Source organism: Hemiscyllium ocellatum, chromosome 23 (assembly GCF_020745735.1).
Source record: "Hemiscyllium ocellatum isolate sHemOce1 chromosome 23, sHemOce1.pat.X.cur, whole genome shotgun sequence".
Classification (NCBI taxonomy): domain Eukaryota; kingdom Metazoa; phylum Chordata; class Chondrichthyes; order Orectolobiformes; family Hemiscylliidae; genus Hemiscyllium; species Hemiscyllium ocellatum.
The window spans coordinates 38,984,026-39,011,329 of NC_083423.1; the positions used below are offsets into that span (position 1 = coordinate 38,984,026).

The window sequence follows — 27,304 nt, forward strand, 5'->3', positions numbered from 1 at the left end:
AAACAACGTACATTGTCATAACTGTATAGTGAAATTATTAGTTGAACACCAAAAATGGTTGTGTATCACTTGAATTGATTAGCACTACATTTTTGTATGATGTGGCATGTGTTTTCTCACCACTAGAATTAATCTAACAAATGTTAATCGATTAATTGAGCTGTGATTTGGCCAGTCCCTTAGCCTTTGGAAAAAAAATTGGCTGAATGATTTAGGGACAAGCTTTGCCAAGATGAAAAGTGCCTGCTTTGTTCAAAATTGGTGATTGTATTCTTTAGTTACTTGGATCAGTGCAGTTCCAACAGCATTCAAGAAGCTTGACACCATGAAGAACAAATGATCACATTTGAACAGCATTCTGCACGTCACCTTAAAGACTGATTCCATCCACCATTTACCCAGCCTGTACTTAAAACATAGAACAGTACAGCAGAGGAACTGGTTCTTTGGCCCACCATTGTGTTGACTACAATGCTATTTAAATTATTTCTATCTGGTAAGGGGCACACTCAAAAGCATATCTGAAATTGCTCAGAACTGAAATTCAACAAGGCAAAATCTATAGTGAAGGTAAATTCAATAAACTAAATGACAACTGATTTGAAAAAGCTTGTTTTTAAATGTTCCAATGTTCTGAATTTTAAGAAAACCTGAGAACACGAGCCAACTGCATGTGTCAACTCTGATTTGCAGCTGTTCTGGGAAAATTCAGGATCAAGAAGCATTGGAAGAGTTAAACTCCTTCCAGATAATGGCTTTATAAGCATCTGCAAATAAACATAAAATTTATCTAAAATCATAGAATCCTTTAGAGTGTGGAGTCAGGCCATTTGGCCAGTTGAATGCACACCCACCTTCTGAAGGGCATCCTACCCTAATGTATGCACGCACCCCCACCCCCACCCCCCACCAATCTTATCCCTGCAATCCTGCATTTCCCATGGTCAATCCACCTGACTTGCACATCTTTTGGGCTGTACAAGGAAACTGGAGGCAATCTCTGCAGACGTGGGGAGAACATAACAAACTTCATGCAGACAGCTGCCTGAGGGTGGGATCGAGCCTAGGTCTCTGCCGCTGTGAGGCAACAGCACTAATCACTGAGCCACCGTGCCGCCCAAGGTTACCTACACATCTAACTGTATTGGCTAAATTCACAAAGCCAAACCAGTTGCACTTGCTGCCTTTAAAAAAGGTATTTTTTCAAAAAAGTTAAACTCAGCTGATTTGTTAACAAGGCTAACTACCTTGTATGCTAACTGCCGGCATTTGTTCTCAAGCCACCAGAATCTGGCAAATGAACTATTTTTGGCTTCCTAAAGCCTCGGAGTAAAGAATTCAACTGTTGGCCTTCATTATCCAAGTGGGGGAAATACCTGTACTAGAGAAAATTGAAAAAGGATCCCAAGATTCACTGATTCCCCAGAGTGCAACTAGGTGCAGTTAGGAGAGACTGAATAGATTGGGCCAAAAGGGGCTGTTGTGGCACAATAGCAGTGTCCCTGCCTCTGGCTCAGGCTACCTGGGTTCAAGTCCCACTTGTGCCAGACATGTACAATAGCATCTTTGAACAGGGTGATTTTAAAAATATCTAGAATTGGCCAAAATTCTCTAATGCAGAAGAATTAAAGGTAATTACATAGAAATATAAAATTCTTGAAGTGTTTGAAAGTGAAGATATTGAAAATTTATTTCTATTGGGTGCATAATCTAGAACATAGAACATAGCAAAATACAGCGCACTACAGGCCGTTTGGCCCTTGATGTTGCACCGACCCAAGCCCACCTAACCTACACTAGCCCACTATCCTCCATATACCTATCCAATGCCCATTTAAATGACCATTAAAGAGGGAGAGTCCACCACTGCTACTGGCAGGGCATTCCATGAACACTCAATTCGCTGAGTAAAGAATCTACCCCTAACATCTGTCCTATACTATCTCCCCTTAATTCAAAGCTATGCCCCCTAAACTCGGGATCATAATTTACGATTAAAAAAATTGGCCACTTTGGACTGAGATGGGTAATTTTTTCATTCTGTGTATTGTAACTTTTTGAAATTGTCCACTTAGAGCAGTGAGGATGTTCAGTCATTGAGTGCATTTGATGCTGAGATAATTACCTTTTTATCTCCAGAATTGAGGGGTAGGGAGATGGAATTGGAAAGTAGTTGATGTAAAGGTTCACATTATGTTATTGAATGAAGCAGCAGACCAGATGGAGTTGATAACCTACTTTTCCTCCTTTTTCCTTGTTGCCTTCTGCTTGAGCTGTTCTGTTGTGCAATGCATGTGTTTTAGGCTGTGTTTTTTGCTGTGTACTGGATTAGGTGATGGGACGGTGAAGCACTTGACAGATGGTGACCTCAATTAGAGAGAACCATTCAACTAAGTTCTTCTGTATTTAGTTTAGTAGTTGTGGAAGAAGTGGCATAATTAAGCTTTTTTACATCACCTGCATTTAAAAAAAAATGCTTCATAAAGAATATTGCATCTTGGGGTGCTCTTGATCTGTTAGTTTAGAAACCACGTCATTTACGTTGTACTCTAGCAGCGGTTGTAGAACTAAATTATTCCAGTGAAGGTTGATTTTGATGATCTTGACCTTGTGCAAGGCAGCATGAGCACCTGTGGTACCTTTGCACTCAATTCTGGTGCTGTGCTGGTAGCAGTCCTCTGAATTGGTGGATATCTGATAGTATCCGTAGGTGTGCATTTCCAAAGTGACGGTTTGTTCTGCACATACAATATGTTAACAAGCAAAGAGTTTCCATCACGTAATTGTTGTCTGAGCTCTTACATAACTAAATCAATAAGAGGTCCTTCATTTAAGCCAAGATTTTTTTGCTCCCTGTCATGTACATATGAAGCCTTTTACTCTTTGATTTATATTCAAATGTTTTTCTTTAGTTTTCTTCAATTACAGATGGCATAGAACTGCTAATTTCTTTGACTTTTCACTTTTAAACTTTATTTTATGCCAATATTTCATGTGCTGAAACTATATTTGTACGCATGACACAATATTCTTTTATCTTTTAAGGAAATCATGTTACAGCCAAGTCTTAAGTGACCCCATCACTGACACAGTTTGATTCTTCACTGAGTTTTTATTCTTTCTGCTATTAGAATCCCTAATATCCCTCCGTCATGATGTTTCTGTACTATTGCCATCCTCTTGCTCAACAGGAGCAACTCAGTCATGCGCATAAGGTGTGAAAATGAGAGAAACTGGACTTGTGGATTAATCATGAGGTGCTAGCTCCTTGCATTATTTTGATGACTGAGATTAACTAGGAGGAAATTTGTTGTTCCTAACTACTGTGGAGGGAATTGCAGGCTTGAATAAAATATGTATTTGAAATAAGTCTTCAAATAGCAAAGGATTGTGGTTTAATCTAGCAAAATTTAATTATTCCTTGAGACCCATTAGTTATTCATGCAGCATAGTAGCTCAAAAATGGTGAGAAATGGATATTTAGTATAGAAGAACATCAAAAGCATCTTGAAAGGTAGAGAGGATAAAACATGGAGATGGGTGGTTGTAGTGATTAGGGAAAAACCTTAGAAATAAGGTGTTTGCTTGAGAGGACAAGGACAAAAATGTTTTGGAAAAATTAAGAAGCAACATGAGTATGACCATTCTATCAGGAGATGGGAAATGATGTGGGTCAAGTGGACCAAATAACTGACGGGACACCCTAATGCAAGGTTTAGATCAGCAATAGAGGGATACAAGGAACCACATCAACATTGGAAGATAACAAATCCTTGAGAAAAAGGAATCTAGGTAGGCAGGGTAAAACTGAACCATTCACTGACAGGATACACTACAGTGGAACAATGGATGATCTTTAAGGAAGTCAGGCTTTAGGCACAAGCAATATCTATTCCATCAATAGTGAAAGATAGGGGAATCAGGTAGGTTAGAGCTAAATTGAGTATAATGTTAAGAAGTGAGGTTGAGAGCAAAGAAAAAGAATGAGTATACAATGAGAGCCAATTAGAAGTTGAAGTCTTCCACTGGCACGTAAATAGGAAGCAGGTAATAGGAGATGGAGTGGGCATTGGAGGTCATAAATACTTCAGAGATATAAGACAAGGCTAGCATTGTTTATTTGAGTTTTGTATTGGTATTTACTTGGAAGAATAATCTGACACAATGTTGGTAGAAGCACAGATGGTAAAAGCAATGGGTAAGGTGAAAATTAAGAGAAAGTAGTGGGAGGGCTGGCTTTGCTCACAAGAGAAATTTGCCTGGTTCAGTTGGCTTGCATCCAGGAGTTGCTGAAAGAACTGTGGGTGTGGAATCTGTGCAATAGGATGAGACAGCTCAAAGTTAAAGGATCAGTTGGAAAATGTATGCATATTGGCAAAATAAAAAAGTGGAATTTAATAGATACGCAAAATACTTCATGTAAGAAGGAAAATAGACAACACATTTTATGAAGTGTTGAACTAGCCAAGGATAAAGCTGAACAAGTGCCACAATACATAGCCAATCGTCAATAGGATGTTGAATTACATAGCTAAAACAGTAGAACATCAATGGAGATAATAAAGCTGCACAGTGCTCCTCTTAATTTTAGTTGGACATTTAGAAGAAGTAACTGAATGCCAATTAAGTTTATTTTCCTTTTCAGTCGAGTGGTCAGGTGATAGTTGGCAATTATCAGGTCATGAAGATCTTTGATCAAAACCGAAAGCAACTGATTTAAGTAATTACTGGCATTGGCAGGCATAAGCACTAAAAGTGAATGTTCATATTTCTACTTTACAGGTTTTGCTAGAACCTTGGTTCACGATTTTCCCATATTCACTGTTCTACCAGGTTTTTTTCTACTGATTGCCATTAGTGACAGCAGTTTAATATCTTGTTACTTGCTGACCAGTTTGGACAATAGTGCTGTGGAGTGGCGATAGGACTTAATTGAAAATAATACCATCTGGTGTTGTACCATAAAATGTTAATTTCCATTGAGCTAATTTGAATTCACAAACCATCTTCAAAGATTTAACTTGTGTGAAATGTTGTGTACAATGTGAACACTGCTACATGTCAGAGAAAAAGCAAGAAATACATCTTGATTCTGTTCCCACCTGTTTGAATGTAGTGCTATCTTACCACTGGCCACATTGGAAACAACAAATTTAGATTAAACTTGGGTTCCAGTAGGTAAATAAAAAAAGGTTTAAAGGTTGGCTTGAAATGTTATCAGTACTATGTAAATAATCATTGATTCTCATTGGTTCACTGGACTGAGACATTATGATAGGTACTAGCTAAAAACCTGAATATGTGGTTTATTCTCTGCCAATTTTGAGTCCACAGTTGAACTGTGCAAGCAAACTGGTAATGTTTGATTTTTTTTAAAAAGAATGATTGATTAATTTTCTTTAGTTGAATAGCTATTGGGTGCCAAAGGTGAATTTCATTTCTGCACAGAATAAAGCAGGAAAATAAATCTAATAAAATGTTGCTTGTGGTTTCAAACAAAGATGCTTCTGTTCTTGCATTGGTTTAGGCAAATTGACTTCAGTTTAATTTTGCTTGCAGCACATTGTATTTCTACTACCTCCACTAATTTGTTCTAATCTTGAAAGTCTTAGCAGATTTATGCAAAATCATTAACATTTGATAACTAAAAATTCATGTGCAATAATACAAGCCCTTTTAAATACTTTGACAGTGACTTGCATCAGAGCTTTGAGTTATAGACAGGTATTGCCTTTTAACAAGTATCTGTCAATTTTCAGTTAGTACATTGTGAATCTCCATCTGAACCATGAAAATAACTAGATTCTGATTTTAATTTTGTAATTAACAGTGGGATTTCAGTGTTGCTGGAAAGATTACAATTTTGAACTCTTAATTTTCCTATAGAAGGCGATTAGTGAGTGGTTCCTTGAACTGTTACAATCCATGTAGTGATGAAATATCAACAGTATTGTCTAAGTTCTAGGCTTTTGACACAGTGACAGCAATTGTTTATGGTTCCAAGTCTGGGTGCTTTGTGGCTCAGAGGGGAAGTTGGAGATGACTGTGTTCCTATAAACCCACTGTTGTTGTTCTATATAGTAGAGATTGTGGGTTGCATGTGCTTTGGAAAGAAGTGTGGCAGCTGCTGCTGTGCATCTTACAGGTGGTTCATACTTAATGCTACTGCATCCTGGTGGTGAAGGGAGTGGATTTTTAAAATGATGAATGTGCACCAATCAAGCAGGCTGCTTTATCCAGGATGGTGTCAAAGCTTTCTGAATGGTACTCCACGAGGCAAGTGGAGAGGATAGACACAAGTCAGGACTATAATGCTGTGTACAGTTAAGAGATGAATTCTCAATTATCTGACGCTTTTTGTTTTGTAACAATATTTCTACAACTAGATGAGTGAAAACAGTTGCCTTCTGTTCAGCAGCCTTAGTCGGCACAAGGCAAGTTTGTCCAGATAAAATGTTGTAACTTTTTTCTGTAAGCATCAAGAGTCCATGTTCATGTTTTCTTGAGTTATAGAAAGAACATATTTATTACCTGCTAATCCAGAGAAAAAAAATTAAAAAAAAAGAAATAAAGCAGTCTGGTTTTGAATAATAAATTGAACATCACCAGTCATCACCTCTCTCACCTGCCCACCCCTTATGTGCTTACACCAATACTAAGGAAGATGAAAGAATATACACTTAAAATGCTTTTAGGTGTCTTTTGAATATAAGGTTTTAACCTGAGGTTAAGGTTGATTTGGATTTTTTGATTGCAGTTACAAATGTTGCAGTTATATTTATAGATCTAAGTCCTCTGCTTCTTTCCAGTTAGCACTGTCAACTATACCCTTTTCCTACTGGGGGAAGGAGACCCCCCTTAAGCCTTTGCTCAGTTTTTTATATTGTTAATTCCAACTCTTTTGGTAATGGCAGTTGATGTTTCATTTCCAACATGTGAAGATTCTCATACTGCAAAACGCATGAGAGATGAGGACATTTCCATGATTCCTACGGGAAATGTCAGAATTGCCATTGGGCTCACCCTGCCTTTGGTCAAATCCACGTCAGTTTTATCAAATTTGGCTAGCTTGTGTTGGTGAGGTGAGCCCTCTGGCCATTTTAAGTCAGTATTTTGGTCCCTTTTTAAAAATCCTTTTCTATCTTTTTGACAAAGGTGGAGACTACGTTGTCAGTGATTCACATGAGAATGAAACCTTCACTGCTGTTTTGATACATTGCACAACCAGTGCCGTTGCTGTTTGAGATTAAGTATCTCTGCACATTGGAGTGTGTAAAAGAAAAAGTTTAACAAGCAACAAACTTCACACTTGACCTTGGAGGGGCCTGTGTGGGTCGACTCTGAGCCAGTGAGCAGCTAAGTGTATAACTTTACTGTTCCTTTTTTTTGTTGTAAATCTACAACCATGAGGAAAGTGGATTCTTTTTGGATCATATGTTTTATTGAGATCTGTCTCTTGATTACATTTTAAAAATATCAAACATGGGTGCTAAGTTAGCCTGGAGCAGTGTTTCTTTGAGCAGTAAGACTGCTATTTTCTGGGTCTGTAAATTAAGAGGCAAAGATGGCCTACAGTAGAGTGATGTGCTCTTTCTGTTGGATGTGGAGATTAGGGAAACTTTCCCTATTGTTATTGATGATTATGTCTGCCCTAAGAGTGCTTGGTTGCAAATCCTATTAGATCACATGGATTGGTTCAAGTGGCAGTTAGAGATAATGAGGAATTTACAGGTGCTAGGGAGTGTGGTAGATGGCAGTTAAAGAAATGGAGAAAAAAAATCGCAGATACAGTCAGGTAGGTGGGTTACTGCCAGGAAAGGTATGAGAGGGAGGCAGGAATCTCCTGTGGCTATCCGTATCTCAAACACGTACACAGTTTTGGAAAATGTAGGAGGTGATGGACTCTTAGGGGAATGTAGCACAAACAGCCAAGCTTCTGGCTGGCTCTAATGAAATGAGGGGTATGTCAGGTTCCAAACGATCAATTGTGATGGGGCACTGTAGTCAGGGGCACAAACAGATGTTTCTGTGGCCAACAGTGAGAAATCAGAATGGTGTGTTGCCTCCGTGGTGTCATGATCAAGGATATCGTGGTGTGCAGAATATTCTCAAAGGGAGAGGGGTCAGCAGGAGGTCATTTTACACATTGGAACTAATGACATAGGAAGGAAGAAGGATGAGATTCTGGATGGAAAATATGGGAAGTTAGGCAGGAATTTAAAAAGGAGGTCCTCAAGGGTAATAATATCTGCATTCCTCCTGCTGTGAGCCAAGGGAGGAAAGAACAGGAGGATAGAGGAAATGAATGCATGGCTGAGGAGCTGGTGCAAGGGAGAAGGGTTCACATTTTTGGATCATGGGAATCTTTTCTGGGGTAGAAGGGACTTATGTAAGAAGGACAGATTGCACCTGAATCGGAAGGGGACTAATTTACTGACGGGAACTTTTCTAGAGCTGCTCAGGAGGTTTTAAACTAGTAAGCTAGCAGGGATGGGACTTGAAGATAGTGAGGAAAAAAGATCAGTCTGAAAATAGTACAGTTGGGAAAAGAAGCAAGTTAAGCAGTCAGGGTGGGCAGGAACAAAGCAGAGAACAAGGTCGGGGGGGGGGGTGGATGGGTGGGTGGGATTGGGGCAGTCATTTATGGCCGTACAGGACATTGGTTAGGCCAGTTTTGGAATATTGTGTGTAGGTCTGATGTCACTCCTATAGGAAGAATGTTGTGAAACTTAGAACATAGAACAATACAGCACAGAACAGGCCCTTCGGCCCACGATGTTGTGCCGAACAACTATCCTAGATTAAGCACCCATCCATGTACCTATCCAATTGCCGCTTAAAGGTCGCCAATGATTCTGACTCTACCACTCCCACGGGCAGCGCATTCCATGCCCCCACCACACTCTGGGTAAAGAACCCACCCCTGACATCTCCCCTATACCTTCCACCCTTCACCTTAAATTTATGTCCCCTTGTAACACTCTGTTGTACCCGGGTAAAAGTTTCTGACTGTCTACTCTATCTATTCCTCTGATCATCTTATAAAGCTCTATCAAGTCACCCCTCATCCTTCGCCGTTCCAACGAGAAAAGGCCGAGAACTCTCAACCTATCCTCGTACGACCTATTCTCCATTCCAGGCAACATCCTGGTAAATCTTCTCTGCACCCTCTCCAAAGCTTCCACATCTTTCCTAAAGTGAGGCGACCAGAACTGCACACGGTACTCCAAATGTGGCCTAACCAAAGTCCTGTACAGCTGCAACATCACTTCACGACTCTTGAATTCAATCCCTCTGCTAATGAACGCTAATACACCATAGGCCTTCTTACAAGCTCTATCCACCTGAGTGGCAACTTTCAAAGATCTATGTACATAGACCCCCAAGATCCCTCTGTTCCTCCACCTGACTAAGAACCCTACCGTTAACCCTGTATTCCGCATTCTTATTTGTTCTTCCAAAATGGACAACCTCACACTTGGCAGGGTTGAACTCCATCTGCCACTCCTCAGCCCAGCTCTGCATCATATCTAAGTCCCTTTTGCAGCTGACAACAGCCCTCCTCACTGTCCACAACTCCACCAATCTTCGTATCATCTGCAAATTTACTGACCCACCCTTCGACTCCCTCATCCAAGTCATTAATAAAAATTACAAACAGCAGAGGACCCAGAACTGATCCCTGTGGAACTTCACTTGTAACTGGGCTCCAGGCTGAATATTTACCATCTACCACCGCTCTCTGATTTCGACCGGTTAGCCAGTTTTCTATCCAATTGGCCAAATTTCCCTCAATCCCATGCCTCCTGACTTTCCGCATAAGCCTACCATGGGGAACCTTATCAAATGCCTTACTAAAATCCATGTACACTACATCCACTGCTCTACCCTCATCCACATGCTTGGTCACCTCCTCAAAGAATTCAATAAGACTTGTAAGGCAAGACCTACCCCTCACAAATCCGTGCTGGCTGTCCCTAATCAAGCAGTGTCTTTCCAGATACCCATAAATCCTATCCCTCAGTACCCTTTCCATTACTTTGCCTACCACCGGAGTAAGACTAACTGGCCTGTAATTCCCGGGGTTATCCCTATTCCCTTTTTTGAACAGGGGCACAACATTCGCTACTCTCCAGTCCCCTGGTACCACCCCCGTTGACAGTGAAGATGAAAAGATCATTGCCAACGGTACTGCAATTTCCTCTCTTGCTTCCCACATAATCCTAGGATATATCCCGTCAGGCCCGGGGGACTTGTCTATCCTCAAGTTGTTCAAAATGTCCAACACATCTTCCTTCCTAACAAGTATCTCTTCTAACTTACCAGTCCGTTTCGCACTCTCCTCTTCAACAATACGGTCCCTCTCGTTCGTAAATACTGAAGAAAAGTACTCATTCAAGACCTCTCCTATCTCTTCCGACTCAATACACAATCTCCCACTACTGTCCTTGATCGGACCTACCCTCGTTCTCGTCATTCTCATGTTTCTCACATACGCATAAAATGCCTTGGGGTTATCCTTGATCCTATCCGCCAAGGATTTTTCATGCCCTCTCTTAGCTCTCCTAATCCCTTTCTTCAGGTCCCTTCTGGCTATCCTGTATCCCTCCACTGCTCTGTCTGAACCCTAATTCCTCAACCTTATGTAAGCCTCCTTCTTCCTCTTTACTAGACATTCAACCTCCCTCGTCAACCAAGGCTCCCTCACATGACCATTTCTTTCCTGCCTGATAGGTACATACATATCAAGGACACGTTGTATCTGCTCCTTGAAAAAGTTCCACATTTCCACCACATCCTTCCCTGACAGCCTATGCTCCCAACTTATGCTGCTCAAATCCTGTCTTACAGCATCGTAATTTCCCTTCCCCCAATTGTAAAATCCACCCTGTTGTGCGCACCTATCTCTCTCCATAACCAAGGTGAAAGTCACAGAATTGTGGTCACCATCACCAAAATGTTCACCCACTAACAAGCCCATCACTTGTCCCGGTTCATTACCGAGTACCAAATCCAATATGGCCTCCCCTCTGGTTGGATAATCTACATACTGAGTTAGAAAAGCTTCCTGGACACACTGCGCAAACACCGCCCCATCCAATCTACTTGATCTAAAGAGCTTCCAATCAATATTTAGGAAGTTGAAGTCGCCCATGACTACGACCCTGTGGCTTCTGCACCTTTCCAAAATCTGTTTCCCAATCTGTTTCTCCACATCTCTGCTGCTATTGGGGGGCCTATAGTAAACACCCAACAAGGTGACTGCACCTTCCCTATTTCTGACTTCAGCCCATACTACCTCCAAAGGCAGATCCCCCTCAAACTTCCTTTCTGCAGCCGTTATACCATTTCTAATTAGCAATGCCACCCCCCCTCCTTTTTTACCACCCTCCCTAATCTTACTGAAACATCTGTAACCAGGAACCTCCAACAACCATTCCTGTCCCTCATCTATCCACGTTTCCGTGATGGCCACAACATCGTAGTCCCAAGTACCAATCCACGCCTTAAGTTCACCCACCTTATTTCTGATACTCCTTGCATTGAAGTATACGCACTTGAGCCCATCTGTGTCCGCAAGTATTCCCTGTCAGTGCTACCTTCTCCACAGCCTCCCTACATTCTTGGACATCCTGACAAACAGCTAGCTTACTTGCTGGACTACAAGTCCAGATCCCATCCCCCTGCCAAATTAGTTTATACCCCCCCCCCCCCCCCGAAAGAGTGCTAGCAAACCTACCCCCCAGGATATTGGTGCCCTTCTGGTTCAGGTGCAACCTGTCCTGTTTGTACAGGTCCCACCTTCCCCAGAATGCAGTCCAATTGTCCAAATACCTGAAGCCCTCCCTCCTACACCATCCTTGCAGCCACGTGTTCAAGTGCACTCTCTCCCTATTCCTTGCCTCACTGTCACGTGGCACCGGCAACAACCCAGAGATGACGACTCTGTCTGTCCTAGCTTTTAGCTTCCAGCCTAAATCCCTGAGCTCTTGAATGACCTCCCCACCCCTCTTCCTACCTATGTCATTGGTGCCAATGTGTACCACGACTTCTGGCTGCACACCCTCCCCCTTAAGGATTCTGAAGACACGGTCCGAGACGTCTCGGACCCTGGCACCCAGGAGGCAACAAACCATCCGAGAGTCTCGCCCATGTCCGCAGAACCTTGAAAAGGTTCAGAAAAGATTTACAAAAGTGTTGCTAGGAGTTAAGCAATAGGGAGAGGCTGGTGTTCTTTGGAGTTTTGGAGGCTAAAGGTTTATAAAATCATGAAGAACATAGAATAAATAGACAAGGTATTTTCCCTTGGTTGGGGGATTCCAGAACTAAGAACATTGGTTTAGGGTGAGGGGGAAAGATTTAAAAGGGACCTGAGGGGCAACTCTTTCTTGTAGAGGGCGGTGCATGTATGGACTAAGCAACCAGAGGAAGTGATGGAGGCTAGTACAAGGCATCTGGATGGGTATATGAATAGGAAGGGTTTAGCGGGATATAGGCCACATGCTGAAAAGTGGGACTAAGTTTATTTAGGATATATGGTCGGCATGAATGAATTAGACTGAAGGGTCTGTTCCGTGCTGTACATTTTTATAATTTTATGACGCTGGAATTCTCTAGTACTAAAACAGCTAATAAAATTCTAAGATTAGTGGTCCATATTTTCTATCATCATGACAACCCAGTTAAGTTCCGAGTCAGCAGTGAGGCCAGGATCTTGATAGGAGATTCTGAGATGGCAGTGGTATGAAATATCAAGGGGAGCTTTTAAGATGGTCTATTGCTGGAAATGATTGTTGACCAACACTTGGGTGGTATGCATGTTACTTGCCATTTATCAGCCCAGGCCTGAGTATTGTCCTGGCCTTGCTACATGCTGGCCTCAACTGATTCAATATTTGAAGAGTTGCAACTGGCACAAATGTTGCACAATTGTCAGCAAACGTCTACCTTTTTAAAGTTAGGTCATCACTGAAAAAGCGTTTTTAACGTAGGCCTGGGTTATGTCCTGAAGTATTTAAATGGAGCTTGCACCAATTGCCCTCTGGCTCAATTATCCAACGTAAAAGTATATTTAAGAGGATACTTTTGTTTAAAGTGATTTCTTCCCCTTTTATGCAAAGAATATCTATGACCTCAGGTTCTGTGGATTATTTTTAAATCTCAATAATTTTCATACCAAAGTTAAGATTCTGAAATAGTTTGCTTTCCTGCTCAGCTGTTCAATAACACCAGTTACAAGAAACACCTAAAAGTAGTTCCATTCCCAGTCGTGAAGAATTTGTTTGCAACCCTGCCTGAGAGAAGATGTAAACCAGCCCATGAAAATGCGACAAGCTGAGAATAAAAAAAGAACATCCTATTCTTAATGACCTGTGTCCACCTGTGGGACCTGCTATGCAATCATTAAGAAAAATGTCTATTAAAAACCTGAATTTTTCAACTGCCGTAGCAATTTGCGAATGGCACATTTGGGTTTAAAATGGGATTGATAAAAATCAAAGATAAAAGAATGGTGTATTTAAGATACTCTAAAACAACACTCAAGGGAAAAGCATGTTCTCTAAAATGAAAATGAGATCACTTCAAAACTAGACTATTAATGAAACAAATCCAAAGTGGTCCAGTTTCTAACATAAAATACGTGCCTTGAAGCATAGTTTACAACGTACTTTTTAAATTAGAACACCATAACTTCAGGAAACTTGTGTATAAAAAGCTTTGAATTTCTGATCTTCTCTTCACAGATGCAGTTCATAGCATGCATATTTGTATACAACTTGATATTATCAAGTGTTTGATGTAAAAAAAATGCTTTTCATTAAATGGTTATTAATTGTCTGAATCTTGAGAGTGGCAGCAGTTTGTGTGCTCAGCACTTATGTATCTGTACATTTCTTCTGAATTTCCAAAAACGTGTTCAGCATTTATTGGGGTCTCCATTACAGTGGAGTAGACTCAGGAGAAGCGAGAACTTTGGCTTTCTTCAAATTATGAGCTTCCATAGTCTGGTGAGTATTGAAAGGTCCATTATTTTAGGATATGTGAATGAATGGTTGGTTGGTAGGAATTGGATAGATAGGAATTCTGTTCATGATCAGTTAAATCAGATCTAGGGTAGTTAATTCCATTCAGGGGATGTGGTTGAGTTGAAGGTGAGGAGAGGTTGTGAGTGCTTGGCAGATAGGTTAAGTTACCAGGTTTGAAACTGTTAAACATTTTCCAGATTAACAATTCAGGCAAATCATACAGATCTACCCAATTCTTCATCTCAGTTGGAGGCATTCACACAGGGTACTGGGCAGAGTGGAAATTGTCCATCGAAAATTTAGAACTTTCCAGGCAATTCCTGCATAGATTCATGTGTCCAGGTATCCTGAAGTGCATCTTCCATTGTGCATTTGCTCTCTGCAAATGTGCATATGAATAGAGGAATCTTCTTCCCTTTTTTCCTTTGATTTTAAAGTTCTCACTCTTATTTTCAAATCCAACTTTTATGTGAAACACTGATTCATTTCAACATTCTACAGTTAAAATACAAGCTTAGTTTTTCCTGCCAAATTTGAGGAGATTCTTTTCATGCACCTGTTAAACTTTTGGAAAGGATACTGTTCTTCACATGCATCATGTTTTTTCCCAATACATGTAAAATTTTTTGCTTCCTTTTGTTTCATTAGTAATGTCATGATCACTTTTTCTGTAGAAGTTGCCACTTTATTAGGATTTGAAGACTACAAGACTTAACTGTAGACAATCAAATTAATTCCAATGTCTGATTGCAGATTTTCTTTTTGGAAGTTCAAACGTTTGTTTTAATTCATTGCTTTGTAAAAAAATATTGAGGCAGTTAAGTTTTGTTCATTTGTTTTTGGGATGTGGGTATCATTGGTTAGGCTAATATTTCTTTCTAATTCATAATAGCTTAAAGGGCAATTAAGAATCAACCACATTGCTGAGGATCTGGGGTCACATGTCATATAGACAAGGTAAGGGTGGCAAACTTCTTTTCCTGAAAGATGTTCATGAATCGCATGAGTTTTTATGACAATGGTTACATGGTTGCCATTAGATCAGCTTTACACTTCAAAATTGTATTGAATTCACATTTTACCATCTGCCATGTTGGGATTCAAACTGTTCAGAAAGCATGAGCCTGGGATTCTGAATTACTATTCTAGGGACATTACCACTATGCCCTGCCTCTCCTAAACTTGCGTATTTTCCATTTTGAAATATACTTACTTACTAATTTTTGAGAGTTTCCAATTATGAGTACTGCGTAAGTTATGCATCTATTATCTTGTATTCTCTGTTCCAGTACCTTTGTTCATTAGTCTATTTTTATATGAACAATATACAAGTATCTCAAACTGAGGCCTGGATTTCAATAAAACTTATTGCACAAATAGGATCTGGGCCACAGAAAAATTGATTATTTTGTGGATGTCTGGATCATGGAATTTTTTTTGGTTTTCTGTTATGATTGGGTTATGGGGAAAATTCGCTTATTTTTAGTTTCTTATGAGTTGTTTTACTTAGAATAGATTATGGATTGTCTTAGCTGCTGTGGTGAAATTTGCCACAGCTGTCAAAATGAGTACAATGTTCAGAACATTGGCCTGGAGTCCCATCAGCGAGTTGGAAGCTCTTGATAAAATGATTTCTTTTACAGCTCTGCAATTGCAAGGAATCAACCTGGTAGGGAAAAGAAGATTAAAAGCTGTAGTAACATTGAGTCAAAATCAGTGCAATAGACAGCCAGTGTATTATCTCTGCCTTTTCTGTTTTTTAGGTTCACCAAGAATCTGTCACCAGACAAAATTAATTTGAGTACTCTGAAAGGTGAAGGTCAGCTGACCAACTTGGAGCTTGATGAAGAAGTATTGCAAAACATGCTGGACCTGCCCACCTGGTTGGCCATCACCAGAGTGTTCTGCAACAAAGCTGCAATTCGGGTAAGAATCAAATTAGAATCAGTTCCACAAGTGCACATGCTACACTGGAAAGGGAACTAGAAATAAATAGTGGCTATGAGATGAAAATGACATGAGAACATTACCAATCTGAAAGCACAGCAAGTCTATGTGATAAACTATGTATGTCCCTTGTAGGTTCTGTTTCATAAAAATGGTGACAATAAGTTTAAAGGATGCTGCAACATCAAAATTAAAAGCATGAGTAGGCCATTTGGCTTGTGAGCCTTCTCCAGCATTTGATAAGACAATGGCTGATCTGATTACTTTCACTTGATCATCATGCAAATTAAATGTTTAGAGATGCCATAGCTTGCCCCTCTAATTTTCCAGAATCCGAAAGAATTTCTAGCATTTGGTAAACAAGTCTAGGGGTGAAGAAAATTTCTGTTATTGCCTTACGTATTTTTAGTTGAACTTTTATTGCTTTTTTAAAAGTGGGGATACCTCGTGAAACACTAGGTTGGATATACTATGTAACCAGAGTTATTTGTACTGTTATAGTTTCCTGAAGAAGGGCTTATGCCTGAAACGTCGATTCTCCTGCTCCTTTGATGCTGCCTGACCTGCTGCACTTTTCCAGCAACACATTTTTCAGCTCTGATCTCCAGCATCTGCAGTCCTCACTTTCTCCCAGTCATAGTTATGGAGCATAAGCAGAACCTTTGGTCTGACTCGTCCATGCCGATCAGATATCCTAAACTGATCTTGTCCTATTTCTTTGGATATGTATTGTTTCATTTTTGAGTACTACCTATTTTAATTTTGTTTGTGCTCAAACTCCTTTGTATGTAATGTTGTAGATTTGCCGTGAACCGTGCAGTCAGGAGAGCTTTTTCCAAAAATCAATTTATTTTAAATTGAAAGATTCAATAGATTTATTTTATAACTATTTAAGAAACCTGGTGCAGTTTGATTAAAACAAATGAAAATGCATTTATCACAAAACAGCATTTTAGTGACAGTTAGAATTCACCAGCATGTAACCCAGTTTTAAATTATTGAAAACATTTCAAAATATGCAGCACTATTTTCTTTTTTTTTTATAAAATTTTCAGTTTGTTAGTAAATTAGAAACCTATTCATACTATTTTAAAAACCTACATATTGTATCCTTGTGCCCAAAAGAATGCGCTTAAGTTGTAAGCTGTTCATGAAGGTGTGCAAATGGAGCGCAATTCATCAAATCTCCCAAAAGTGAACAATTGATCCTAGATTTGTGGTCCGTTTAATGGCTGGAACCAGCCTTTCTCACACTTTTGTTTTACCTTATACCAAAAAATGTAGACTCTTGAGTTCCACTAAATGTAATTCATAAATTTTACAAGAGAGACGTATGCACCTTAATAGTTTGGGGACCAGTAGTGGGGGGAGGGGACAAACTGGATGTTTTAAGAAGGAAGTTGAAGGGAAAGTTAGAACAAGGGAAGTCAAGAAAGACAATTATCAGTGAAGCAGAAAACTCAAAAAGGGATCATGCTGTAAGGTTGAGTGAAATAGGAGTTGATAGAAAGGGTGAGGGCAGTAACAAATTAAAAATACTATATGTGAATGCACGAAGCATTAGAAATAAGATGGATGAGTTTGAGGCTCTTTTGGAAAGTGGCAGATACGATATTGTGAGGATAACTGAGACATGGCTTCAAGTGGACAGGGTCTGGGAAATGAATATTCAAGGCTACACGTGCTATTGTAAGGACAGACTGATGGGCAAAGGGGGTGGGGTGGCCATGTTGGTAAGGGATGATATTCAGTCCCTTGTGTGGGGGGGACCTAGAATCAGGGGATGTAGAGTCAGTATGGATAGAGCTGAGAAATTCTAAGGGTAAAAAGACCCTCTTGGGAGTTATCTACAGGCCCTCAAACAGTAGTCTGGATGTCGGATGCAAGTTGAATCAGGAGCTGAAATTGGCCTGTCGCAAAGATGTTACTACAGTTGTTATGGGGGATTTCAACATGCAGGTAGACTGGGAGAATCAGGATGGTTAGATTAGATTACTTACAGTGTGGAAACAGGCCCTTTGGCCCAACAAGTCCACACCGACCCGCCGAAGCGCAACCCACCCATACCCTACATTTACCCCTTACCTAACACTAGAGGCAATTTAGCATGACCAATTCACCTGAACCGCACATCTTTGGACTGTGGGAAGAAACCGGAGTACCCGGAGGAAACCCACGCAGACACGGGAAGAACGTGCAAACAGCACACAGTCAGTCGCCTGAGTCGGGAATTGAACCCGGGTGTCAGGCGCCATGAGACAGCAGTGCTAACCACTGTGCCACCGTGCCGCCCACAAGGGTATTGGACCTCAAGAAAGAGACTTTGTGGAGTGCCTCCGAGATGGATTCTTAGAACAACTGGTGCTGGAGCCAACCAGGGAGAAGGCAATTCTGGATCTGGTATTGTGCAACGAACCAGAATTGATCAGGGACCTCGAAGTGAAGGAGCCATTGGGAAGTAGTGACCATAATACAGTAAGCTTCAATTCTCAATTTGAGAGGGAGAGGGTACAATGGGAAGTGACAATATTTGTGTTGAATAAAGGGAACTATGGAGCCATGAGGGAGGAGCTGGCCAAAGTTCAATGGTGCAATACCTTAGCAGGCATGACAGTGGAGGAACAATGGCAGATATTTCTGTGTATAATGCGGAAGATGCAGGATCGGTTCATTCCAAAAAGGAAGAAAGATCCTAGAAGGAGGCATGGTTGGCCATGGCTGACGAGGAAAGTTAAGAAACATATAAAGTTAAGAGAAAAAGTATAACATAGCAAAGATAAGTGGGAAATGGAGAACTGGGAAGCTTTTAAAGAACAACAGAGGATTACTAAGAAGGAAATACGCAGAGAAAAAATGAGCTACTAAGGTAAACTGGCCAAAAATATAAAGGAGGATAGTAAAAACTTTTTTAGGTATGTGCAAGGCAAAAAAATGGTTAGGACTAAATTTGGGACCTTGAAGACAGAAACAGGGGAATATATTACGGGGAACAAAGAAATGGCAGAAGAATTGAATTGGTACTTCAGATCTGTGTTCACTGGGGAAGACACAAGCAATTTTCCTGAGGTAACAGTGGCTGAAGGACCTGAACTTAAGGGAATTTATATTTGCCAGGAATTGGTGTTGGAGATACTGTTAGGTCTGAAGGTTGATAAGTCCCTGGGGCCTGATGGTCTACATCCCAGGGTATTGAAGGAGGTGGCTCGAGAAATCGTGGATGCATTGATGATTATTTTCCAGAGTTTGATAGATTCGGGATCAGTTCCTTCTGGTTGGAGGGTGGCTAATGTTGTACCACTTTTTAAGAAAGGTGGGAGAGAGAAAGCAGGAAATTATAGGCCAATTAGTCTGACCTCAGTGGTGGGATGGATGCTGGGGTATATTATAAAGGATGAAATTACGGCACATCTGGACAGTAGTAACAGGATAGGTCAGAGTCGCCATGGATTTATGAAGGGGAAATCATGCTTGACTAATCTTCTGGAATTTTTTTGCGGATGTAACTCTGAAGATGGTGAAGGGAGATCCAGTAGATGTAGTGTACCTGGACTTTCAGAAAGCTTTTGATAAAGTCCCACATAGGAGGTTAGTGAGCAAAATAAGGGCGCATGGTATTGGGGACAAAGTACTAACTTGGATCGAAAGTTGGTTGGCTGACAGGAAACAGTAGTGATAAACGGCTCCATTTCGGAATGGCAGGCAGTGACCAGTGTGATACCGCCAGGATCAGTGCAGGGACCGCAGCTTTTCACAATATATATTAATGATATAGAAGATAGTATTAGTAATAACATTAGCAAATTTGCTGATGTTACTAAGCTAGGTGGCAAAGTGAAATGTGAGGAGGGTGTTAGGAGATTACAGGGTGACTTGGACAAGTTAGGTGAGTGGTCAGATGCATGGCAGATGCAGTTTAATGTGGATACATGTATGGTTATCCACTTTGGTGGCAAGAACAGGTAAGCAGATTACCACCTAAATGGAATCAATTTAGGTAAAGGGCAGTACAAAGAGATTTGGGTGTTCTTGTACACCAGTTAATGAAGGTAAGCATGCAGATACAGCAGGTAGTGAAGAAGGCTAATAGCATGCTGGCCTTCATAACAAGAGGGATTGAGTGTAGAAGCAAAGAGGTGCTTCTGCAGCTGTACAGGGCCCTGGTGAGACTACAGCTGGAGTATTGTGTGTAGTTCTGGTGTCCAAATTTGAGGAAAGACATTCTGGCTATTGAGGGAGTGCAGCGTAGGTTCATGAGATCAATTCCTGGAATGGCTGGACTACCTTATTCTGAAAGACTGGAGCGACTGGGCTTGTATACCCTTGAGTTTAGAAGACTGAGAGGGGATCTGATTGAGTCATATAAGATTATTAAAGGATTGGACACTTTGGAGGCAGGAAACATGTTTCCGCTGATGGGTGAGTGCCGAACCAGAGGACACAGCTTAAAAATACAGGGTAGACCATTTAGGACAGAGATGAAGAGAAACTTCTTCCACCCAGAGAGTGGTGGCTGTGTGGAATGCTCTGTCCCAGAGGGCAGTGGAGGGCCCGTCTCTGGATTCATTTAAGAAAGAGTTGGATAGAGCTCTCAAGGATAGTGGAATCAAGGGTTGTGGAGATAAGGCAGGAACAGGATACTGATTAAGGATGATTAGCCATGATCACATTGAATGGTGGTGCAGGCTCGAAGGGCAGAATGGCTATTGTGTATTGTCTAAAGTGTTTGCCTTAGGCTCACAGCATCTCTGTTAAGCTTTCTGAGAAAGGTTGGAAAACTGCAAGGGCTCCTCTGCATGGTGCTGTCACAGCTGTACATGTAGTAGTTTTATGGCAGAAGCGGTCATGCTCTTTGAGCTGGAGAGGAAATTCTTTTAGTGGGTTAATTGAGCCATGAGTGCAACCATTCTTCTCGGTGTTCCCACCTTTAGGTTTTGCAGATTCCAGTTCCAATTATCCTCTGCCCTGCCTATTCCATTGTGATTGCAGTCTCTAAATTTTTTGCAGCAGCTTCTTTACAATTGGTAAGTGGTAAGGCGGTAAATCTGCCTATCTGCCCCTCCATGGGAAATGTTGGTAGTGGTGGGATTTTGCCTCAGAACTGTCCCAATAAGGCTGCCCTGTTTTCACTGGTACCTACTCCAACATCAAAGGATTGGGAAATTTCAACACTTTTTTTTTAAAAAAGAAAACACTTGAAAACCTGGCAATGTCCAAATTCACACCTGGAATGCTTTCAGAATTAAATTGCTGCACAGTGGTGTGATTCTTGGAAATGAAATGTTAAGTGGACTTTGGACATATTGGATCCCGTTCTGTTTTTCTGTTGTGTCTAAGCAATGGTTGCCAAATAACTAATAATTGTTTTGAAAGAATACCATTATCTTTATTTTTATTTAAATCAGTATAATCAGTGGAACAATTTTATATACAACTTTTGTTTGCAAATGTATCAGTAAGGTTTCCAGAATTTTGAAGTCCTGTATAGTGCTGCTTCAGATGATATCAAATGATGAAATAAACTTGCTGAACATACATAATAAGAATTTCGAGCTAAAATTCCGATGACTCCTAATATTTATTCCTTTTTTTTGAAATACATCCAGTGAATTATAGTGTTTTTTCAGAAGTTTGTGTTGCCAAGTATCATGAAGCTTTAGATAATTTTGTGATGTAGGCATAACAACCAAATATAATTTTCAAATATATTGTAATTGGTTTATTTTGCTTTGCGTATCAGTTATTCAGTGCTTCTTAAAAGTCAGGGAGGCTTGTGAGCTTTCTGAATACATCTATATAACCCAATGTACCCATAAATTATTTGAAGGAGGCTGAAATGCCAACATGGAGTTAGTTAACTAAAAACCTATGTAACATAATTCACGTTATATGCAACACTGAAAAGCCACATGATAGTGTAGATAAAATGTAGATACCCTATCCTTGTAATGCCATTGCTTTGATCTTGACCATTAGTATGCCCTTTTTAAAATTATAAAAAATTGAGCAATAAGATGATATTAATAACTGTGCCAGGATATAACTTTCTGTCTGCAATTTAGCCTGTCATGATTGTCAGTGTTGATTCTACAGAAGGACTATCTGCTGCAATCTCACTTCGCTGCTGTTTACCTGAACTTGATTTAATTTTTAAAATTAGAAATAAACTTGCATTTAACATGAGTGAGATTCGCGGAGAACTTGGAGAAAACTGTTGGTTTGTTTGGAGATTGGTATTTGAAATGGAGGGCCTAGATAAATGATGAATTAGGAGATTAAAATAAGCTAACAGAATAAAAATAGAAAACTCTGGGCCACTTCTCATAGATTCTGAAGAACATTGAAAATAAATATGTTCCACAAAGCATGTTCCTGTTTTCTGAAAGATGTGTGCCCAAAATATTAGCTGCTACCGTCTTCACAGATGATGGCTGACTGGGAAAGGGTCCATATTTGGTTTTTATGTCAGGGATCCAGTAGCTGAAATACTTTGCACCTTATTATAAGTTAAAATAACATACTTAAGGTTAGCAGAAGGGGTACATTTGAAAATGGACATACAAATGAGCATTTTTTGTACTTTTAAAATATGCTGTTTTTTTTAAATATAACCCATACTCTTTCAGAAAAGTGATATTATTAAAATCAACTTCAATCCCCCAACTCTCAAATGAGCGCTCATATGAGCCAATTGTGGCTTTGTTTTTAATTGCTGTGACATCCATAGTCTCGCCTCAGCCCTAAACTCTGGGATACCTTCCCTAAACCCCTCTACTTCCGTTTTTTTTCTTGAAGGAACTCCTGAAAAGATGTGACACACGTGTGTATGCACACACATAAATTAATTATTTATGTACTTTACATTAAGTTTTGATTATACGAGGAAATCTACAGTCGTCTCAGCATGGAACGTGCTGAACAGCTACTGATAATCTTTCTCCTATTTTACTGGAACTATGAAAGAAAAATAGCTTGATATTTTTTCCGTACAAGATAATCCAAATTGACTCTCAACAATGGCTGGGGTTGATACCACTTCTGTTCCTAACTTAGCAGCATTACTGCATGACATATTAAATAGGTTTAGTGGAAAATGATCCATATAATTGGAGAAATACTTGTAAAACCCATGTCAGGTTATGTTCTATTTTGAATTTCTCAAATGACATGAGTTTGAATAGAAATAGATGTTTTCTCACTTTTAACTCCGTTGTAATCAATGTCAGTCAGAACCTCCAGTCTTGATTATTATGAAACACAATAGATTTCTTAACCGGTGTAATGTATTACAGGACAAACCAGATAATTTGGTTCTTGGTGCAAGGTGTGGTTATTTTAGATTATACAGCAAATATAGAATTAGATGCTTAATATTACATTCAAGTGAGTTGAGCAATTTCAATTCAAAAGGTCATAGCTTGGGTGGAAGCATTGAGCTCCTCAGGGTGAATAAATTCAAGTCAAACTGCATGTTCTTTTTCCTGTTCTGTTTTGTACTTGACTCCCAGTTAGTTCTATGAAATGCACTTTCACAACACACATTAATTTGATATTTTAGGTTTGTGATAATCCTTGAAGGTTATTTTAGTAGGAGGTTCAGCTGTGAGAGAAAACATTAAAGCTTAGTTATACCAGTGTGCTTAGATATACTTGAGCTACTGAACAGGGATCAAGTTGAGATGTGATCCTACACCCAAATAAGCCATTAGGTCAAGTAGTTGCACCCCTACTAACTCTGCATGAAGTGGTCACTTGATCAATTTCTCTGATCTAGTCATTTGTCTATTTGCTGAGCCATTGTGAAAGCGAAATAGTTAAGTACAATAATTTTTTTAAACATTTCAGTGTACTCGCCTACTTTCCTGTCAGAAATAGATTGAATATTGCATTCTTCAGTGTATTGTTAATGTGTTCAGCACAATGTTTTGCACCAGACCAGTGGCGAAGCCCTGTCCTTTTCCCTCAGAGCAGTAGTTTGCTAGCAAGAAAAGTAAATTAGTACAGATGCTGGAGATCTGTAATAAAAGCAGTGTTGGAAAATTTAGAAGGTTTGCTATACTTGAAGCAAGCCAAATAGAGTTGACGTTTTGAATCTAGTGACTCTTCTTGGGAACTGAAGTGAGCTGGGAAATTGTTTATATGCCAGTGGGAAGGAGGAGCAAAAATAACAGTTTGTGAGGATTCCCAGAGCACAAGGTATGATATCGATACAAAGTGGGTATAAATGCGAAGTGTGTACAGTCAAAAATATTGTTTCCTGTGAGCGAACCTATGCAAAAAAGACATGGAGTTGATCAAAACAGAGGACCATGGTCATGCTCTGAAGTTATTGAATTCAATGATCAGCGCTGAAGGCTATAAAGTACCTACGTGCAAAATTAGAAACTATTCCTCTAGCTTGCATTGCAGCTGGGTTTTTTTTTCAGCAATGTTCTGTCCCAAAGAAGAATCGTAATGGACTTGAAATATCTGCATTTCAGCGAAACATTATGGCCATCCTGACCCATCACCATTGTGTGAATCAATATTCACTGAAAACTGAGTTCAAGTTGATCAGCACCATGAATGCCCAAATTATTGCCTTGGGAACCATGCTACATTGTTGTAGGAGTCAGTGAGAAATGTCTGATGGAATGAAACCTAATCTCCTCCTCATGGCATATTTTCACTTCATAAATGAATACAACTGCCAAATGAAGCTAGTTTTCTCATACTGCTACAATGCAGTAGCAACATGAGTGATGCTCAACCTTCAGAGGATGCTTCTCTGCTGAAAAAAAACATTGTGCCCATCTCACAAGTGAATCATGTGGCATATGAATTTCAGTGCTGATGAGATGTTAGGTTTATAGGCCATATCTACCAGAAGAATGGAGGGATATCCCTTCAATTGTTTGCAACTAGTGGAATATTGATCGTACTCAACCAGTCCACACAAAATGCTGAAAGCAGTGTTCAACATTTAGTTGTGATTTTGTAATTGGACAGCATTTTCGACATCATCTTGATGATATCAGAATTTTCTGATAACTAATTTAGGATTGTCAGTCAAGCTCGCATAGTGGTGGATTTGTATGTACTGGAAGCTGGTATTAATACATAGGGCCCAGTTTCTTTGCAGACAGAAGGAACATGCAAGAACATGTTTGAATGCAATAAAATAGGTGACAGCGATTCTCTGGTTCATTGCTGAGAGCAATGTCTAGACCAATATGACTCAATCTGCTTTCTTTTAAAAAGTTAAAGAAACCTTGGCAGTTAATTGACTACTGTCATTTATGTTTGCATTGTCTACAGCAATATCTTCGCCAATCAGAATCCAATGTAAGTTTATTAATTTTTCTTTGAATTGCAAGAATGTCAAAGTATTCTGACTGCAAGAAAAATGCCTTCAACAGAATATATTTTTCAGAAGTATCTCCAGTTTAGTAATATCCAATTATGAAAACCTGTTGAGAACCTAAAACTTTGTTTGCCAAAACTGATGTCATAATCACCTTTGCCTGTTTTTAACATCATTCAAGTTGTTAATCTTTGTGATGTGGACATGCCACATAAATTAATCAGTTTTCCAAATGATTGACAGAGGCCCCAAGATAGTTCATGGAGCAAATCACTGATCACTGTTTTCTGGTGATGATTTCTCTCTTTTATGCCCTATTACTTAATGTATTGCCTCACTGTTTGTAATGTTTGCATTGACCTTGAGTTTCCATTTTAAAGATCAGTCCTGCTAAAAGTGCACCCAAATACTTAATGCAATGAATATTATATTGTTACTTAAATTATCACATTTAAGAAATATTCTCAAAGAATTTCATTATATTGATGTACTTTTTACATATGAAGTGGAACAGGAATGAGCGAATTTCCTTTAAAGATATATTTAAACAACCTATTCATATATACTATAATATGCCTCTGGAGCAGGTGGGAATTGAACCTAGAGCTCCTGCCTTACAGTCAGGGAAATTGCTACACTACCTCGAGCTGTCAGGGTTTCCTTTTTATCTCCAGTTATGAGCTCAGTATTGAGTCCCAAAGCATTTTCAAATTATTGAAGCACTTTTGAAGTATGGTACAAGACTCGCAGGATCCAAATTATTTACTAGGGTCCCACAAAGAGCAATAAGAGTAATGGCTAAAAGTTGGCTTGCACATTAGTTCCCCTGATCTTCAAATATTCAAGTTCACTTGAGAAGTTGGCTTAGCATCTCATTTGAAAGAACATGTCTCAACAGTGCAGTACCTTTTCAGACATAGTGATGTTCCACCCAAGATTATTCTTATCTCTTGAAAAAAACCTAAACTCATTTTCCAACTTTCAAATGAAAATGCTACCACTGAGCAAGTAGTGAGATGGATGGCAGAGACCTGTATGCTCTCATCAAGCTGGAAATTTGAGCTTTAAGACAAAAAAAGGTGCATCAGTGATGAATAGAATTTGGTATTGTTTTCTTTTACAACCATGAGACCCTTGTTCTGCATATGCTTAGTGTAAAATCTGTGTATTAAGTTATCAACCTGTTGCTCCCAGATTACACATTGCTAAAATAAACAATGACAAAGCTAATGCAAGGATAAAGTTTACTCAAGTGCAACATATCAAACTAAAATCTCCACAGGTACTTGTTCCATTTTAGGTCCTGTTTGTATAGATTTTTACTTCAATTTTCTAACAATTTAATTTAATATTTGGTATCCTTTAAATGTCAGCTTCCAAAGTATCTAATAGCATAAATTGCAGAAACAGGGCTGTATTGGCTAAACAAGTTTTTAAAAAATGCTGGTACAATGGTGACTGACATTATTACTCTTTTAAAGAGGAAACAGATAAGATACCTTAACTAGCCTACATTGTATGAACAATGTTGTCTTTATAAAGCTTTTATTGGTGGTTCAGTGGTAAAATTCTTTCTAGGTATGATTTCTGGAGGGTCTTTTGGTGCAGTGATAATGTCCCTGCCTCTGAGCCAGAGGTCTGGGTTCAAGTCACCAGAGGTGACTGATCAGGTTGATTAAAATTTCTGTAACAAGTTCTTATCACCATGGTTGTGTGCTGGTTAATGCTCTGCATTGAGGCTGCAGTCATTTCTGTTTATGATTTGAAACAATTGTCCAGTTGGAGAAATTGAATGCTTTACTAAATGCCTTATTTTGTGTTTCTTGCAGATACACTGGACTAAATTAAAGACTCACCCTATATGCCTGGTAAGTTCTTATATTTATTATTAAATATGAACAAAATTAGTTGTGATCTAATTTCTGGCAGAACAGAAGAAATAGCGACATTGAAACCAGGTCAGGAATTTGGCCTTCTGAACCTGCTGCAA

General features: G+C 39.6%; 1 protein-coding gene across 3 annotated transcripts in view; it reads left to right on the forward strand.

The window, feature by feature from the left end:
- The window catches only part of bltp3b (bridge-like lipid transfer protein family member 3B), a 143,547-nt gene that overhangs the window by 27,003 nt on the left and 89,240 nt on the right, over positions 1–27,304 (forward strand). For 2 of the 3 annotated variants that reach the window (XM_060842906.1, XM_060842907.1), the window contains exons 2-3: positions 15,791–15,953; positions 27,144–27,182. In XM_060842906.1, coding sequence (XP_060698889.1) covers positions 15,791–15,953; positions 27,144–27,182 — 202 coding nt within the window. Of the gene's footprint in view, positions 1–14,919; positions 14,985–15,790; positions 15,954–27,143; positions 27,183–27,304 lie in introns of all 3 variants that reach the window. The other variant, XM_060842909.1, reaches the window with a different exon arrangement.